The 20050-nt window shown below is 44.1% G+C and overlaps 1 protein-coding gene across 2 annotated transcripts in view; it reads left to right on the top strand.

The window, feature by feature from the left end:
- TERF2 (telomeric repeat binding factor 2) overlaps nt 1-20050 on the top strand; it is a 578117-nt gene that overhangs the window by 417949 nt on the left and 140118 nt on the right. For both annotated transcript variants that reach the window (XM_078668354.1, XM_078668355.1), the window contains exon 7: nt 379-759. In XM_078668354.1, the coding sequence (XP_078524480.1) occupies nt 379-759 (381 nt within the window). The remainder of the gene's footprint in view (nt 1-378; nt 760-20050) is intronic.

Here is a 20050-nt window from a genome sequence, read left to right as displayed (position 1 = left end):
GGTAGTTGAGTGGAGTTGGCAGAAACAGCACTTTAGGAAGTACCAGTTTCTTACATTTGTGGATGAAGGGCTTTGGTTAACGGATGATTGTATACCAGCTCACTTTTGGGTGATTGTGTGGGTAGATAGTGGTAACACACAGAGAAGGACAACACTCACTCAGGACAATACTGAATGGCAGTTGATATCTGAGACTGAACTTGTTTGTGTGAAATAGTTTATAGGTCACCCAAACATGCTCATCTCATATACTCTTTTTAACTTTTCATAGCATGTGGTCTTCTCCTGGCTAAGATCTATTTTGTGTCCTGTGGGTTGACTTCCCAGTTCCTAATATTTAATTGCATTTGCTTACACGTGATTTGTTTTTTGTTTTAGTCTAGAGGTTGACAGCCCAGAGACTCACAGTCTCAGTGCTCTGAAAGCTGCCTTCAAGACGCTATCTGATGTACAGGACTCTGATGCTGCGTTTTCTGAACTGTGCGAGACAGACCTTTCATACCAGAAGTCAAAGTACCCGCTCTCAAGGAACAAGGAGTGTTCTGCATTGGACTCCAAAGCGAACTATTCAATTAGGAAGAAACATACTATGTCTATAGGGAAACTCGTAACTGAGAAAGACAGTCAAGTTAGTGACTGTAACGAGAGTCCGGAGCCACCTCAGAGACTGATAGTGACCTCTGTTGCCCAGTCCACCGCCGCCACATCATCCACTTCAGCTTTGCATATCAAAACTTCATCTCCCTCGAGGCCTGACAGGTAAGCATTCTTTACATTATATTTACGTTTCCATTATTGCGCTATTTTGTTTTGCAGACAGTGTTAATAGAAGACCAAACCCAACAGTAATTGGTGCATGTTCTCTTCATCTGTGTGTAAGTAAAGTAAATGCTGACGACAAAACCATTTGAAAAGTTATATTTGTATGATATCTTTATTTTTGGTCACTGGAGGATAGCAGAATTGAAGTCCAATCCCCTAATTTGTTATAATTTCTCAAGTCTTGATCAGTAATATTAACTAAGAGGTTCACTAACTCAAAACGGAGGGGCAGCAGCAGGATAGAGGGTCAAAAAGTTCAGTGCAAACGTTGAAGTTTGTCTCGGCTGACTTTCAGTTTAAATGGTGGAAAACAGCTATGCAAAACGGCAGCCTGGAAATTAACATGAATTTGGAGCAATTTGTTTTTGCGTGATATCATTTGTTTGCTCTGGTTGACCTTGTTAGAAAGAATCACTGTTTAAAACCATGGCATTTATTAGCACCAAAGCTCTTATTGAGAAGCAGGTTTAGTTAGAATCACTTTGGCTTGTCATTCGAGCCATGTGTATGTATGTGGTTGGATTTGTAAGTGCAAAACTAGCTTGGAAGCAACTTTAGGCTGACGCGACCGAAAGCCTTATTTAGGCATACAAGATCATTACCAAAAAGGCTGGTAATGAGTAGCACCTGTTTGGAATTGTGCTACTCACTAAGAAGATGTATCTTCAATTTCTTTCTGAATTGCAGGAGGATCAAAGCAGTTCTGATGTCAATGGAGATAGTGTTTGAGATCCTGACTGCATGTGTGGAGAAGGCCTACCTCGGAGTATTTTCCTTCTTGCATTTCTGTCTCTCTAATCTAGTGATGACCTAATCCCAGGTGTGAAGCTGACTACCTAAGTTGGTTAGTTTCTTCTACTAAAATGTAGGGGATTTGTTTGTGATTGCCTTATATATCATTGCTTGCTGGTCGTGGTGACTTATTCCTGTAGGGGGATCCAGTGTATTTTCTTTAGCATTGGGTGTTTTTTCAAATTATACAGACCTTTATGTTACATACTGCAGCATGTTCGCTAACCTTCATGGGTGCTAATGTGTTGTTGGGTAGACCGTTTAGCAAACTGTTGCCTTCACTCAAGTGGGAGACGACCATGGCTTGTGCTATTGTTCGGGACTGAGTTTTGGGAAAAGGGTTTCCCTTTTATCAAGAGCTACAGCTACTACCAGGCTGATGCTGTATTTGACTGAGCGGTCGATGTCAAGTGGGAATCCAATTGACTTTTCTTTAGGTGTTAGCTGAGAGGGGAAGTTGCCTGTTTTTATGCCAGCTAGAGATGCTTACTTCTGTTTTTATTTTGAGTCTTTGTTTGACTGAGTTTTATGAAGCTGCTTGATATTTGATTGTGAATCAAATCGAGGCTGTTTTTAGGCACTGAATGTCATCAGTCAGGAGATTGTGTGGTTGAATTAAGCTTCATCAGTGCATGTATTGGTCGATATGCATGTCTGTGAGTATGAAACTGACCGGTTCCCTGTAAAGGTGAAAGATGACAGGGAAAAGATTGGATCCCAGTGGATCTTTGCAAAAGATGGAAGCTTCAGGGATATATTTTTGTTTCAATCAGTACGAGTTAGTAGAGGTTGGTGAGATAAGAGGTGAACTATTGCAGGACACTGTTAGAAAAACCCATGCATGTTTCCAGGGTGATGATCAATGCAAGGTCCTGGAGGTGAGCCGGAGACTTCTTTTGCAATAATTTATCTGGTTAAGGAATGTGGGTATTATTGTAGCTGTTGGTTGAGTCATCCGGGTCCAAAATAAGGGCCTCATGTACAACAGTCACAAACCCTCAGATTCAGTAAATCGTAGAGATTGCGACAGCTAAAACCCTTTTTTAAATGTAATAAAAAGGTTTTCCGAATTGTTAAATGGATTTAGGTAACAATAAGGGATCTGTATTTAAAAGTTTAGCATTTGGGGCGTCCTTTCCAAATACTTATTCCTTATGGTATGTATTATTGGGATCGAAATCCAGTTGTAAAACATTAATATTTTACAAACAACTCAAAAGAGGTGGTAATCCGTTCACAAATGGGAAGAGTACCCAAGGGACCTCTTCTGAATGTTGACAAAAAGCTATTAGGAGTTAGGCAGTGGTAGTGACCTAAAAATGGTTTCTGAAACTTTTCATATTTTTTATTTTTAAACACATCGCGTTTTCCTATAAGGAAAACCGGATGCATTAAAAAAAAAAGTTTGCTTTATTTAAAAGAAATCGCAGACATGGTGGTCTGCCGACCTCAGCAGGCCATCATCCCTTTGATTGTGACCAATCATAGTGTGTTGTTATTTGTGACTTTACTCTTGCATATTGATGAGATAGATTGAATTGCGAGCAACGATAATTCTGAATTTTGTGAACTGGCCTATTAGTGCATAGATTGGTTCACAAAATATGAATGCATTCTGTAGAAGTTGGTGTACAAATTGCAACCACTTTTACCATATCCATTTTAGTACATTCCAAGTAAGAAATCACCAATTGCAAATTGTGTTTATCGCAATTCACAATTTCTATTTAACTTATTTGCCCATGCGGCCATAAGTGTGTCTTTTCAACAGGGGGGAGGGTCTGCCTTATCTTGATGCCATCCTGAACGGGTCCTTGCCTAATGGAGGTTTTAAAGATGGTTAGGAAAGATGTTAGAGCGTCTCCATGGAGAAGTTTCAAGAAGGATGATGGATGGTATAGAGTATTCTTTATGGGAAGGTGTCCTGAGTAAGTATATTGGTGAGACCAGCTTGTGAAGTAATATTGAAGGCTGTCTACTTGGGGTGGACTGATGAGGGACTGGAGGGAGACTACATGTCTGTTTTAAGTTACTTATTTTAGGTACTAATTATGTTAATTTTTTCTGTGATTTACTTACTTATTTATGGTATTGCATTTGTTGATTGATTAAGGCATCGTAGGATCTCGGAGTTGATTAATGTCATATCTGACAGCATTGAAGTGTACTTTGTTTCTCCTAGACTCATTGTTGATGGTAATCTAGTGTAAATTGACTTTGTCAGTGGTGATAATGGATATACATGCCAAGCATAGCGCTTTTTGTAGGGTGAGGTCTTTTTATGTGGTTGTCGAGCATAAATACTTTATAAATGCACCAGTGACAAAATTAGCGATCAACATTCTTTTAAGTTTATCTCGTATATTATTTGTAGTTCATATGCATTCTAAATATTTCTACTTGATTAAGCTAATTCAAGCTGTTCAGTCAACACTTTTCATAATCTCCTTGATCACTTTATAAAGGCCAAACTGATAGGTCAAGAACCGTTTAATTTGACATTTGGATCTAAATTTCATTCCTTCTTTCAATAGTTATGCCGGCCTTATTGTGATGGCTAAATTAACTTGTTTATTTTAATCAAGTTGGAACATTTTGAAAGCCTTTGAACTACAAATAAAATGCTGGATTATGAGCTTTAAAATATGACAACGCTGATTCCTTAGGTAGCTTGGAAAACAATATGGTATCTTTCGCTCAGTCACTCATGCTTACTTTTCCCAGAATGTAATGTAATGTAATATGTTCTTATATAGCTCTCTGTCACCCTACTGGTATCCTGGCGCTGAGAGAGTTACCTTGGTGTTAACTACATACTAGTCTAACAAGAATATATACTAGGCAGGTGAGGACAAGATAGATCTGCATGTTACTCCTCTCTCTGGAACAGCCAAGTTTTCCGTTTTTTCCTGAAATGCATGAGATTGTCAGACTCTGATATCCATCGGAAGGTTGTTCCATAACAGGGAGGCCACCGTACTGCAGGCTCTCCCTCCTGTTCTAGATCTTTTTAATTTTGTGGTATTTACTAGATAGGCTGAGTATGAACAGAGATTTCTCGCAGGCAAGTACCACGAGAATTTTCTCTGTAATGGTTTAGGGTCCAGTTCAAGAACCGCTTTAAAAACAATGCAGAGAGACTTAAATTGTATTCTTTGCTGCATAGGCAGCCAATGTAAGTCTCTTAGTGCCAAAGTTGTAGAAGACCTGCGTTGTCGATTTAACACCAGTTTGGCTGCTATGGTTTGGATCCTTTGTAACTTCCCTATCAAGGAGTTTGGAGCTCCAAGGTACAGGGAGTTACAGTAGTCCAGCCTGCTCATGATGACACCCCTCACTATTTCTATTCTAGCCGAATTGGGAAGTAGTGGGAGGGTCTTTCTTAGGGCTCTAATTAAGGAGAAGCACAGTTTTATTCACCTGCGAGTCCAGCTGATGATTGTTGTCCATCATTACCCCTAGGTTACGGACGGATTCAGTTGGAATTAGTGGTGTGCCTTTGGGGGTCAGCTGAAATGCCGTAGGGAGTGGGCGGGCTATCTTACTTGAGGTACAATAGACAATCTCTATCTTGTTTCCATTAAATTGAAGGTAGTTCTTCCTAAGCCAATTGGTAGTGCATTGCATGCACTCGTGGAATTTATCCATATACACTGATTGGTTCCCTTCCACTGAAAACACTAGCTGCGTGTCATCAGCATAGTTGATCACTTCCACTCCAAAAGATCTAATAAGGGGATAATAATTGGTTTAAATATTAAATAGGATCAGGCATATAGCAGACCCCTGCGGGACGCCATGTTGAACGGCTGTCTTTGTAGATGAAAAAGGCTAGATGCTCACTGCCTGTGTCCTATCTGTCAGAAATGACTGAAGCCATTTGAGCGCCTGACCCTTAACTCCAATACTTCTAAGTCTTTCAAGCAGTATGCCATGGTTCACCGTGTCAAATGCGGCTGACATGTCCAGCAGTACTGAAATAACTGACTGGCCCTTGTCAGCCCACATCCTCATATCATCCAATACTGTTACCAGGCCCGTTTCTGTACCGTGTTTGGGGCGGAAACCGAACTGCAGCTCATCCAGTAGATGATGGTCCTCCAAGTTCTGGGATAGAGACTTGCTGACCACTCGCTCCAGAATCTTTACCGGATACGGAAGTAGAGAAATGGGTCTGTAGTTAGACAGGCAACCCGGATCGAGTGTTGGTTTTTTGAGGAGTGGGGTTACCACAGCCTGTTTCCAGAATTTTGGGACTTCTCCCTGATTTAAGGATTGGCTACAGATTTGGCGGAGATAAGGAAAAAGCTCTGCCCTAAATTCTTTCCAGATTTTTTGAGGGAGAGGTTCTAGTGGCGATCCAGATGAAACCCTCAACGCTAATTTTGAAAATCATTCTTCAGTGGGGATTTGAACTTTATTTTTATTTATTTATTTAGAAGTTTTCTATAGCGCTAACAAGACCCGAAGGTAGCAGAGCGCTTTACAGTAAAAGGAAAGGCATGGTGAGCAAAAAGATACGTAACAAATAAAGGCAGTCCTCAAAGACAATATTGGGGGAGGAGAAGTTCGTAACAGTAGGACTTTTGGTAGAAGGATACAGAGATAACACATAGTTCAGAGGGAGATCCTAGTTATCTAGGACCTAGGGAACGGGTGAGGAACAAGGATTTGAGTTGGATCTTGAAGTCCGGATAGGAAGGTAGAGTTCTGATATGAGGGGGGATAGAGTTCCATATTTTGGGGGCATTTCCAGTGAAGGAGCAGTCCGCAGTTTTCTTCTTTCTGGTTTTTGGTGGGATGAGCAACAGGGAGTTGGAGCTTCTCAAATATCTGCTTTGGCCTGCTTTTGTGAGCTTGTTTGCCAAGTATTCTGGTTTACCGGTGTGGAGGGCCTTGTGTGTTAGGCAGGCCGTTCTGAAGGAGCTACACATTTCCACCGGGAGCCATTCAAGTTCTTTGAGTGCTGGGGAGATGTGGTCAAATTTTTTGCATCCTGTGATCATTCTTGCTGCCGCATGTAGTGTTGTTTTTAATGGAGCCAAGTGTGATTTGGGTATACCTGTAAGGATTGAGTTCCCATAGTCCAGTCTAGATAGAACTAGAGATTGAGTGGCTAGTTTGAGGTCTTTGTTTGGAATGAAAGGTTTTATTTTGTTCAGCAGTCTGAGGTTGAAGAAAGCACTTTTTGCCGAGTTCTTAATGTGGTTTGTCAAGGTTAATTTGGGGTCAAGGGTGAAACCCAGAGATTTGACTGAATCAGTTGCCGTGAGAGAACCTTTAAGAGCATCGATCGACTTCAGCCATTCAGTGATTTGAGGATTGTCTTCTTTGTTTGAGATGAGAAGAGTTTCGGTCTTGTCGGGATTGAGTTTCAGATGGTTTTTTGTCAGCCAGTCTTGAACATCTTTTAAGACAGCATTTAGTCTGTGGATGTCATTAAGTGAAGAGGTTTCCAGGTAAATCTGCGTGTCATCCGCGTAGAGGTGGAAGAGGATATTGGCATTCCTGAGCAGTTTGGCGAGCGGTTCCATATAGATGTTGAAGAGCTGAGGAGAAAGTATCTTTATCTTTATCCAAGGTGGCTTGACAGCTACTGCTCTCTAAGTCCACCTTCTGTTCCTCTACCTATGCTGATGTTAGAAGCGTGTTCTCTTTATTCGTAAATAGAATATTTTCAACGCCCTCCTCAACATGATTATGTGGGGCAAAGTCCCTGATGATTGTGTTGATTTGTTTACCTAAAAAAAAGGATGCGAGGTCATCACATAACTTTTGCGTGGCTGCAATCTTGTTGCCAACACACTCTGGTTTGGCTAGATGCTTCACTATGCCAAAAATAGCTCAGGTACTGTTGGATGCTTGCAGGATGACTTTGGCAAAGTATTCCGCCTTAGTTTTAATAATCGCCTCCTTATATAACATCTGGTGCAGTTTGAAAGCTCTTTTATCTACTTGTACCACGGGGCTGATCTCTTATCTCTTATTTTTCGTTTCTTCAGAGGTATTCTCTGGTCGAGCGTCTCCTTTATCTGGGCACAGAGGGCCTGGTAGTTTTCCTCCACTGACTTGTTAGGAGTATACAGGTTTGTCTCCGTAAGTGGGAGAGATTATTTATTTTTAAGCAGTTTGGCCCAATCCCTTCCCAAGCTCTCATTTCTAGGGGGCGCTGTTTTATTAGTTGAATTTGGCAGTGCTATTGTAAAGTGTATAAGAAAGTGATCAGTCCAGCATCACTGTAGGACCTCGACCACCATTGCCCCTGCGCTCCCCCCCCCCCCCTTCCCGGCGGTAGCGAATATTAAGTCAAGAATATGTGTGGGTTGTAAAACTAGCTGTTGCAGATTAAGTCTTCTGCAAGCTTGAGTCAGTTCTCTCAGGGGCGTGCCCAGGCTACCATTGTCCCAAAGGTTAAAATCCCCCAGAATCATCATCCTGGAATGTGTCAGTGTCATGTTATACACAATGTCAATCAGTGCCTGACATTGGGGACTCTGCCCTCCTGGGGCTCTGTTACACACAATGCCTAAGAGAACTTGCCCTCTAGTTTCCTTAACGGAGAATCCTAAAAGTTCTATACCCTTTACGTCATCCAGTTTGATTGGAGAGAAATTCAATTTCTCTTTAAATATGACTCCAACCCCTCCTCCTCTCCCATTTGGCAGAGGTTTATAAAATGCTTTATATCCTGGGGGACAAGCTAGCCCTAGCTCAACTATTGAATCAGTACGGGTCCAGGTTTCAGTAAGGGAATAGAGCGTCCAGGTCTTGGCACTCTAATAAAATGAAGATCTCTTGATAGTGTTTAATTAGAGACCTAACATTGACTAGCCCACATTTGATGTTCCTCAGTGGTTGGTCTGCCACAGAATTAATATTTGTATCCACGCTACCCCATTCTTTATCTGCCGACCCTCGCTCACCTATGTGCAAGAGCTGTTCCATTGAGTAGCAGAGTCTACTGTCCCTAGGCGGGTGATGGGTCTGACCGGCATCATGGCTGGCGCTGAGCGCGACCGGTTCGCGGACGGGCGCAGACGGGCTTGCCTCTGGCGCGCCCGCTGCGCGCTTGCATTCCCCTCCCTTAAGTAGGGGGAAGCGCCCTCACCAAGATCAGCTGAAACGCTGACCAAAATGGCGTGCGCTATGTGTCCCGCTCTAACAGGCAGAAGTACTCCTAGGTGGTGAAATTAAGTGAACGCGTTATGTAGCGTGTGCAAGTTCTGTCAGCTATTCGGCGGGATTCAATCAATCAGAACAAGAATATTTTTTTAAAGCAGAGCGCAAGGTACTGTCAAGTTTTTAAGTGCAGGTCAAACACACTGAATTTTCATACAGAGTGCGTAAAATACTATCAGTTTTTTAAATGCCACTTCTAAATACACACAGGAATATTTTAAAAAGGTTCAGTGATTTTGAAACAGATTATCTGAGCACGATCGTAATTTTGTCCCGTGTCCCTTCTTCCATGAGCAGAGTATCAGGTAGTCTCTCTTGAGTACACATAGAATGACGCTTGGAACAGTTTCAATAATTATTGATTGATCAAGTGTCAGTCTAGTTTGAAACACATTCGCTGCGACAATCAAAAGACAGGAGCAGACAAATGTGATCGCTAGCACCAATATCGTAAATAATAGATACATTTCTAACATAATGCTAATAAGATGAATAAAAGCAGATTATATAAAACAATAGCATTAGAGTACTCCTACGATGGGTAGCCTACCTAAATGTACCTAGCCTATATATGTAGGTGAAGCATGTTGATATAAGTGCTAGTATATATCCTAATGGAGCCAAGAATCCCCCAGGGAAGGGCCAACCCCTCACCTGGTTCTGAAGAAAGAACCTCGTCTCTGCGTCGAGGATGGCACCCTGCAACTAATGTCGGGTTCCCTTCCTGTCAAAAGAACAACCTGCAGAGTCTTAGTCCGGCCCTGAAGGAATTCCCCTCCCTGTCTATAAGGGGGAGTGAGGATCTTTTGTACTAAGGCGGTCTCTCCAGGTTTCTTCTAGAATCAATAGGTTTTGAAAACATTTGCTAATCCTCTGTTAATCCTTTTCACAACAAACATGATCATGCACAGCTGGAGACATGTTTATGTACATCAGGTACAGGGATTAAGATACGTCAGGTACAGGGATTAAGATAGGGTACTGAGAGCCTGGTGTCGAAGAGACAGAAGAAAGTTACTAGGTAAAAGGTTATGTCGAGTGGGTGGGACAAAATGTATGTACTTGGTATGTATGATGGGACTATCCTAAAGGACATGACACCGCAGGCGCTGGGCCTAAACACTGGTTTACTCCCAATGCACGTAAATTCCTAAGATGTATGTGCATCTCTGTTTCTTTCTTGTTTGCACTGCATTTCGGCCTGTTATGCAGTCTTCCGTAAACATAATTTGATATTCTGTACTCCTGATCCCTAATCCCAAAAGTACACTCTGATTTTGCTAATTTGATACTTCTTCATTACACCCCCCTTGCTTCATTTTGTTTGAATCTGTTTATTATTTTTGGTTTCTTTATCCTATTTGACAACACATTTCAGAATACAGGGATTACATTGTATGTGGCATTATCACATTTGCTTCTTACAGTGTTATCCGTTAGAAGCGAACATTAGTTTTGAGTAAACAGTACAAAATAACATATGGTGTGCAGTACAGTGCACACGTCCATAATTGTTACCCATGCCATAAACAAAAAAGCGAACAGAGGTTTGGATCCAGTATACATAGTAAAAGGAAGATTCAATAATACTCCGTTAAAAGAAAAGAATTGACATCGAAATGGCTCCTCAGACAGTTCAGCCGTTGAACAAAGCCCCTCCAGAACTCTGCTAACAAGGACCTTTCCCGAATGAGCACAACGATTTAAAGGGACACAGGCATGATCCAGGAACAATGTCAGGGTGCCTATGCCTATCGGGAAGCTGGGTCATACATCCCAACGAATTAAAGAACCCCGAGAAATATGCAGATGCTGTGGATACATCTGGATCAGGAGAGGGGTCCTCCACGCAACTCCTAAGCTAAACGTTTTAGTTTAGCCTGTTAACTTTGAATTTAATAGGGCGAGAGATGCTTCAGTTACAGAAGTATAGGGTGCGGGGGGGGGTAGGAAAGGGAGGGTTAGGACTATTGTCCAATGTTTATGTGTATTATTTTTGTTTAGTGTTCACAGCGCTTCATCCTTTGACCAACACAAATGCATTTCGATCCCATGCACTAAAAGACAGAGGCCTAGGTAACAACCACTCGCAGTTCAGCCCGGGCCCCCATGGGGACTAAAGCCCTGTAATTTCCTGATCTCCCACACAGAGTATGGCACAAAAAGTCAATACGGGTAGCTCCCTCCGGATTTTGTCATGGAACGTCAATGAGATGCTTGATCGAATCAAACGAACAGCAGTCTTAAAGTACGCTCAATGACACACTCCTGACGTACTCTTACTCCAAGAAACTCACCTCCTGGGGATCCATTGCTCCTTCCTCCAAGATATGGCACTCCGGTTTCGAACGGGCCTCACATGGGTGGCGATCCTTATGAGAGGTAGCTTTCCCTTTGTTCTCACTCACATTTCTAGTGACTCACAAGGCTGGTTCGTAGCCATGACCGAGACGTTAGGAGGGAACATCCTCAACTTAATATCCATAAATGTCCCACCGCCACGCTTATATCGTCATTGAGACAGCTTACTGACACTGTTTCTGCCCTGCCTCTGGGTTAGACAGTAATAAGGGGTGACTTCAACGCAGTCATGCAACCCGACCTCGACACCACTGGCACACCCTCTCCTGTTAGGAAGGCACATGCAAAACAAACTGGTAGATTGGGCGGCCACCCTGGGCTTCTGTGATATGTGGAGAACTTGGAACCCCTGTGGCACTCTCTATACCCACACTTAAGTGGCACATCACACACAAGCACGTATCGACATGATTTTCATGCCAGCCCCTGATTGCCACAGAATAACTGACTTTAATATCCTTCCCCGAGGAATTTCAGACCACTCACCCCTACTCCTTTATCTGGGAGACTCCTCCAACACACTCCGGCCCGTCTGGAGGCTGAACGCCTGGTTTCTTCAAAATAAGGATATCAAAAAAGCGATAGGGGAAGAACTCCGCTAACACTTTCTTACTAATCTAGACTCTGTTCCCTCCCCGAGCACCCTCTGGGAGGCAGGTAAAGCCACTATCCATGGTGTTACCAAGGGGTCAGCTCAGGGCACAACGACTGTCCCAGGACAACCGTTTGGCCCTCCTCGAGGCGTAGGACACTCGCCTAGAGAACAGATCAACCAACCGGGGCATCAGACGATTCGTGAAACAGGCAACTCGCAATCCTACGTGAAGACATCAAATAAATCTCATTAGAATCGACCAAGCTGCTATGGAGATCCTCCATCGCCCAAGTATATGGATGGGGTGATGAAAACTGGAAACTATTACACAGACTGGCGTCGTATCCCTTGGCAAACCGAATAGTTCCCGAGATCCGGGACCTCTCCGGTGCCACCCAATGTACATCATCCGTGATAGCACAATATTTTGCCGGCTACTATTCCCGTCTATATTCAGCCTACAGGCCTGAAGCCTCCCTTCTCGATCTGACTGACCGGAGGGGTATTCTTCTCCCCCACCTCGCCGAGAGCGAGACAGAGATCTTATACCTCCCCTTCACCCCAGAAGAAATAAGTAATACCATCTCATTAGCAACAGGGAAAATACCGGGCCCTGACTGGTTCCCACAAGAATCCTACACTGCATATTGAGACATTTTGATCCCTCCGCTCTATTCTACTATGTTGCAGAGACAGGGGCAATCCCCCTCAAAACTGACGTAGCAGCCATTGTTGTTATCCCCAAGACAAACCACTCTCACCAGCCTTTACGGACTATTGCCCAATTTAATTAATTAACACAGAAGTAAAGATATGCTAAAGATATGCTACATCTTGGCCCGACGCCTACGAGCATTTCTTAGTAAATTGATCCATCCAGCCCAATGCAGCTTCATGCAGGCATGCAGCATCATACATTGCCTGCAACGCCTACACCTAGCCCTTGCGAATCACCAATCACTCACCCTCTATCTAGCGCTCCTCGTCGATTTTGAAAAAGCCTTCTACACGGTTGCTGGCAATACCTAGACATAGTGCTAACTGCAGCATTTCTGCTGCTTCATTTGTATCCTTTATTCCAACCCAAGAGCGAGAGTACTTATAAACGGGGCCCTCTCAGAGGCATTCCCGATCAGGAGTAAAAGACAGGACTGCCCCCTCTCGCCCCTCCTTTTCGTTCTGGCGATGGAACCCTTGGCATGCCTCATTCAGACCGACAAATTGATTCAGGGCTGGACATGGGGGGGGGGATCACCACATTGATAAAAATTGCGCTATATGAGGACGACATACTGTTCTTTCTGGCAGACCCAGCTCGTTCTGGACCCAGGTGCCTCCAGGTTCTCTGGGCCTTCGAGCAGGTCTCAGGTCTACGTCTCAACCCTGCAAAGTTGACCTTGGTACCCCTTCCCCTCTCAAGGGTCTTTTTTGACTGGCAATCAATCATCCCCATTAGGCAGCAGTCATTCAAATACCTGAGGATATGGATAGCTTTACTTCCTGAACTGGAATGGGTGCTCAATATCACCCCACTGGTCAGGAAGGCTAAAGAGGATCTTCGAGGCTGGCAAACCTTACCACTTAACCCGTTGGGAAGAGTGGCTCTTTTTAAAATGATGATCCTCCCTCGCTTCCTGTGCATTATCCAAAACACCCCCTTCTACCTCCCATGGAGCTGGTTTAAATAACTAGACAGCATTGCCACAAAGTTCCTGTGGGGGAGAAATGAGACAGCGCATTGCCCTCGCTGACTGCCGGATCCCACCCTTTGACGGAGGCATGGGCATGACTGATCTTTATCTGTATTATTTAGCCACCCGACTGCTCGTCCTGCACTATTGGTTTAATGGTGGCTGGTCTGACCCAGCCTACAGAACTGAATTAAGAGACAGGGTTTCCTCAAAGCCAGGCAATGCTGTATGGCAGCCCGATGCCCAGAGCCTTACCGTCGGTGACCCAAGCGGGTTTGCTGGCCTGGTGCTCGGCCTTACGGCATACTCGGTGGAACAACAAATTGACCCAACAAACACCCCTCTCGCAGGGTGCGTGGCTGGGGGAAGTGGCAGCTTTGGAGGGATTCAGAGGATGGGACCTCATCAGTATATCACAACTGGGTGATGTATGGGTGGGGGACCGCATATGAACATTCTGAGATTTACAGGGCCGCTACACCCTCCACCCATCACAATTGTACAGATACGTACAGCTACGCCACACCCTCAAAACCCACCTATCAACTGGCACCATACTTCCCGAATTTAGTCCAATGGAAGCACAGGTCATGATGGGGGAAAGGAGGGATATCATGGATATATCGCTCCGTAACTAATAACACCCCAACAACGCTTGATTTGCTCAGACACTGCTGGGAGGGGTGGATGGGCCCTTGGAGGAGGAGGATTGGCGCGATGCCCTAATGGCCCCCCAGACTATTACCACCTCAGCCAGGCTCCGATTAATTCAATTATATTATCTCCATAACGCTTACTTAACCCCGGATCACTTCTATATGGCGGGCCTGCGACCCTCACCATCCTGAACGCGCTTCGGGCAAGAATCGGCTCACAGTAATTAACAGAAACCCATGCACACTCTAAACAAAGATGTCAGTGTGGACATATTGAGACAAATGGAGACAAAGCGTTTCATTTACAAACAAATAACGTTGGGTGTACAGTAGTAGTATGGCCATACTCGGCACACGAAACGGATAGCTGGTTTACGGATGCACTGAACTCGGACAAGACACGGAGGTCCTCATCCTCTGACCCACCCCCTTAGCCTGGGACGACTCCTGGTGGACGACCACACTGGGAACCGCACCGACACCCACCGACCATGCATGCAACCTAGGATTCATCCTCAACTCTTCCCTCTCCATGTCTAAGCAGGTCAACGCCGTCTCCTCCTCCTGCTACAACACCCTCCGCAGGATCTACAAGTGGATCCCGACCGAAACAAGAAGAACGGTGACACAGGCCCTCGTCAGCAGCAGACTGGACTATGGCAACGCACTCTACGCAGGAATCCCAGCCAAAGACCTGGCTCTTCGAGCAGTAGCGGCACCCCCCTCCGCTTAGTGCCTAGAGACCCTCACGGGTGAGTAGCGCGCTTTACAAGTTGATTGATTGAAGCACCAGTTGCGTTACATGAAGACACATTCACTTTTGTTAGGCATGGGGAGATTAAGTGATTTTCCCAGAATCACAGGATGTTGTGCGTCTTTGCCCAGACTCAAACCCAGTTCCCCAGATTAGAGGTTGAACGCCCTTGCCGATAGGCCAACTCCTCTCGAATCGATTAGGATGAATGGGACTTCTGTCTCTTCACGTACCTTGATTGTATTGATAATGTATCTTAAAAATGGATCGATATGCATGTTTGCCCATGACCAATGCAATTACTTATCTCTGTACCAATTACTATCGGCTAACTGTGCAGTAAAGTTTTTTCTTGTTTACTCAAAAATCAATAAAGTTGATTATTCTACCCCCAAAAAAAAGAAAAAAGTTGAGGAGTCTTTAACAATTTTGAATTTAACTTGTGGGACCCGTGTCCGCGACCCCTAAGCCCATTTGTAAGTGGTATTGGTTGACAACACCATAGTTAAGGGGGAACAGTGGATCAACCATGGGTTAGGTTACTGTAACGGGTGCCTCCTGCATGTCTACTGCCACCGCACTGGGTTCCGGTGAGTGATTCGGGGCATCGTAGGTGTGTTGTGAGGAAGATTTAAAATCAGTCAATGTGGTGTCTCAGTTGGGAGCAATTGGGTATTTAACCAAGCCCTTGGTGTTCACACCCCATATTGCTCCATGATACCCAACATATGAGATTATGCACAATCTGAGCATGTGATGATCTCTGAGCCATTGTTAATTGCACAAAGGGCACTAGAATATATCCTAGTAATGTTTAGTTACTGCTCTTTAGCTAGGTCCTTGCTTTTAGTGTTTAACCCCAAGAAACACATTTTCTCTTTGCGTGGCCCATATGTAAATACATGCTCACATAACATAACCTCTTACTGACAAATGAAATGCCCCATGCTGAACAAGAACTAACACAGCTTCAAAGGTGTATGTGGTGAGGAAACCATTTTTAATACTCATGCATTTTACAAGCAATATGCCTTGGGCACTAATTTCATAATAGACAGTTTCCACTGACAGTATTTTAAAACCTATTTACCTGAGTCAATGCCTGTCTTTTTTGTTGTACTCCTCCTGTTTTCTTTTAAGTAGTCTCCACACACATTTACACTGGTTGGAGGTGGCCATATTAGTAAGTTACGCTTGAACCAAGCTTCCTCTGTTTCGAACATGTAGAAGTGTTATAATGTAACAGATGGTATTCGTAATGTAAACGACAGAAGTGTTAGTGCATCTCCCCTACACAGCCAATTTCCATTTCCTCTATACCTAATCTACGTTTCATTTTCCAGTGATGGAGATTTGATTTGAATTGTCACATAATCCGTTTTTTCATTAATACCTATCTTTAGTAATGGTAAGTAGTTAAAGTGCGGTGATTTTGCAGTATTTGTCATCGCTAAATATTGTTTTAATATATCATTGTCTTTTTGCAGCATTACAACTATCATAGGTTTCAATTAAGTCTTCTTCCCATTCCCCGTATTGAACCCACATTCCATATTTGAAAATGTATCCCATTGCAAATTGGTATTCATCTTATATTTCCCCATTATGACTGTTGTGTCCCGCCCACCAGTAAACATTTATTTTTTTCAGAACCAAATGCTTTATTGGGTGTACATTCTGATGGTTACTTCTAACCACAGATTTCTCACCTTTTAAATATTCCCCAGGCACCATACTAGATCTGGAAACTTCACAGCAGCGATGGCACTGTGCAGCTCCATGTTGGCTCCGCATTTCCCCAGAAGTGATGAGGCAGAGTCCCATATTGGCTCCATCCCTGCATAGGGTGTCAGTTTGTTTCTTTCTGCACCTTTCAAAATGGGTCCAAAGCTTCACTCTCCACTTTACTGGTTAGTCCGACAACCCACAAGTGTTTCTACACTACAGTGTGCTAAAAACAATGTCCTCTCCACAGCCCATATGCTTCAATTCTTCCCATGCAGTTTTATGACTGACATCTGCAGATGTCAGTCATAAAACTGCACAATGTGTGGTGTGTCTCTGGTGCTTGGGATGCCTGGGTTCTTGCCATGACTCAAAGTTGTGCAACAAGGACGCAACTATGCACCTGAAGGTGATCTGGCAATGCTCTACATCACAAAATACAAGAAGAGTTTGCTGTTGGAGCATAAGTCCCACTTCTGCTTCAAATTGCAGGCCCGCTTCCCGCTTGAAATCTCTGGGGGTAAGTTGCAGTCTAAGTTCAAACAAAAATATAAAAAGAGGAAGTGGAACTCAACCCCATCCTGCCACTCTACTTCTAAAGTGAAGGCACAAGACCATGAAGATGAACATCATACCTATCCAATTTCCTTTTCTTTGAAGCCAAGTCCTCAGTTGATTCTAAGGTCGTGTTCACGCTATATAAAACTTTATAAATAAATAAATAGTGTGCCACGAATTTTTGTGACCGTATTTGGAGACCATGCTGAAAATTTTCCTTGCAATGCCAGCACCCTCTGAAGTGCTTACGTGCTCTCAAGGAACCACAGGAATTACCACTGGTGAGCCCTCCCCTGATGCTAACTGCCCCTCTGGAAATGGTTCTTTACTGGTTCTTGTACAGACATCTTGACCGGTTCTGAGATCCACGTCGGTTCCTGCTGCAGCTATACAACCCCTGATGGTGCTGATTGGCAACCCTGTGAGGAAACCCCTTGTTGAATCGCCAACTGACTCAGCCTGAGCTCGGCTGATGTTGTGCTACGAAATTTCAGAAGTACAACTGGTTGCCTTTCTGCTTGATTGTAGCTCAACATCTCTACTAGGATACAGCTACCAATCAATCAGTCAGTCAATCAGCATTTTTTGAGCATGGCACTGCTGCCCGTAGGGGTATCTAGGTGCTGGGTTGCAAGGTCTCCATCATGCCAACAGAGGCTCCGTTCTCTTTTTTGGCTCGACTGTGACCCATCCTCATTATACTAATGATGCATTATACCTAAATCTACAAAATGACTGTCGGTTGGATACATCCCCTGGAATAGAGCTAAACTCACCACATGAAACTCCAACTGAGGAAAGTGCTTTGTTTGCAAAGGTAGTACAGAGGGCCGTTGAGGTGCTAGAATTCCAGTTGCCCTCTATCAGTACAAGTTGAATGTCCTCATAGAGATTCTTCAGCCAGTGCCTATGACCGCTGAGCCATTCTTAGCTTTTAATGATGCCTTACTGACACTTTAATGGTTTCATGCTTACCACCCCGTTGTTGTTCCCACCACTTAAAACTGGTAGCCCAGCTTAAGACCAGCTCCTGGTGACCCAGATTTTTTTACACCCTGCACCGAAGTACTTTAATGTAATCTTCCATTAGCAAGGTTAATCGTAACTCTTTTCCGACCAGTCTGACAGACAGGGAATCCAAATCAATTGATACATTCAGCAAGAGAATGTTTTTATCTGTGAGTTTGACTCTGTGGTCCTGAAACGCTGCTTACTTGCTGAGAAGCTACACACATTCTCTCTGGGACATTGCTAGCAAGATCTTTCTAGCGATCCCTGAAGATCTCAGAACTTCTTTGAAACAAACGAAAAATGATAGACCAGATGCAATAAAGTTTGTAGTTTGTGCTGACATGGATACGACAGATTGCATTGACACAGCTGTTGGTACCGGTGTGGTTTTTAGACGGCATACATTGATGAGCTCTACTGGATTTTTGGGCAATGTGCAGCCGTCCTTAATAGATGGACCTGTGATGGATGCAGATTGTAGGTGAAAAGGCAGACTCTGCTCTAAAGAGGTTTAATTACTTCTGAGTGATTGCATGATCCTTAGGACAGTTGACACCAGCTAAACAGTTTATCCGCCTGCTCTGTAAGTGCAGAGGTTATTCACGGGGGTCCTTTTCCTCCCCACTCATTTTCCTTCCTTAGCAGAACAAACTTTGGAGGAACACTTGCAAATCCTGATGTATGATATATTTATTCTGTTCTCCAAAGGTGCCATTGAAACAGTACCAAACTTTGAGAAAGGTAAGTTATTTCCTATATTTCCTTGTCCCCAAAAATAATGGGGTCTCCAGGCTCATTCTGGAGCTTCACATGCTAACTGCCTTCCTACGGACATAAATTCAAGATGTCAAGTTGGGTCCAATTTTGCTTCTGCTGTGGATTTGGGAGACTGGTTGGTATTCTTGGGCTTGCAGGACACACATGTCCTCCAGTCACACAGGCGTTACCTGTAGTTCAGTTTTGACAAAGAACACTTTGTTTGTCGTGCTCCCAGGAGTACATGTATTCTTGTGTCTCTTCTACTGACTGCTGAACGCAGGCTTGCTACAGCCAGTCCTGAACCACCTCTAGACAACAGTCAGCCTCTTGATAATGTTTGTGGTTTTCCATCAACGAGCCGAAGTACACCTGACTCTGTGCAGAGTACCTCCTTATCGGGGCAGTATAGAATATGGTGGCATTCAAAATCTTCACCCCACCACACCAAGACCATGATATTTTAGATGTGATCCCACTCTTTCAGGATCAGTCCTGGATACCAGCGAGGCTGGCTCTGAGGCTTTTTGGTCTACTGTCCTCATGCAGCCTCCTTTTCCCATACTCCATGTAGCCTCTGAGGGCCCCTCAGTTGAACCTCAGGTCCCTGTCAGCCCATCATGAGGGCCAACTCCCCTACCCCATACTGATCTCATAGGAGACAGTTTGAGATCTGCAGTGGTGTCTGATAGATGTTCACCTGACCTGTGGCAACAGCTGGAGCTTACAGTGGTGACAGATGCATCACTGCTGGGCTGGGGGAGCGGGAAGCAAAAAGGAGATGTGGAGATCAGAGCACTCTACTCGCCTGCAAAAAGCTGGCTCCACATCATCCTCCTTGAGCTGCTGGTGAGTCGTTTAACCCTGAAAGCTTTCCTGCAATCCACCAAGGGAATGCTGGTATAGGTCATCATGGACAACCATATAGTACTGCAGCAAGCAGGGTGGAATGGGGTCATAGGCCTTGTGCCAGGAAGCTCTACGTCTCTGGAAGTGGCTGGAGAAACAGAACGTCTTCCTGGTTACCAACCACCTAGCAGGGTTTTTAAATGCCAGAGTTGAAGATTTCAGGAGGTATCATCAGGCAGCCACAAGTGACATCTTCCCCCAGAGGTGGCGCAGGTCATCTTCAATTAATGGCTAGAGCACT

The sequence above is a fragment of the Lissotriton helveticus genome, chromosome 12, assembly GCF_964261635.1.
Source record: "Lissotriton helveticus chromosome 12, aLisHel1.1, whole genome shotgun sequence".
NCBI classification, from domain to species: Eukaryota; Metazoa; Chordata; class Amphibia; order Caudata; family Salamandridae; genus Lissotriton; species Lissotriton helveticus.
Note: the sequence above shows the minus strand (reverse complement) of the source record. Positions and strands in the feature narration are given on the sequence as shown.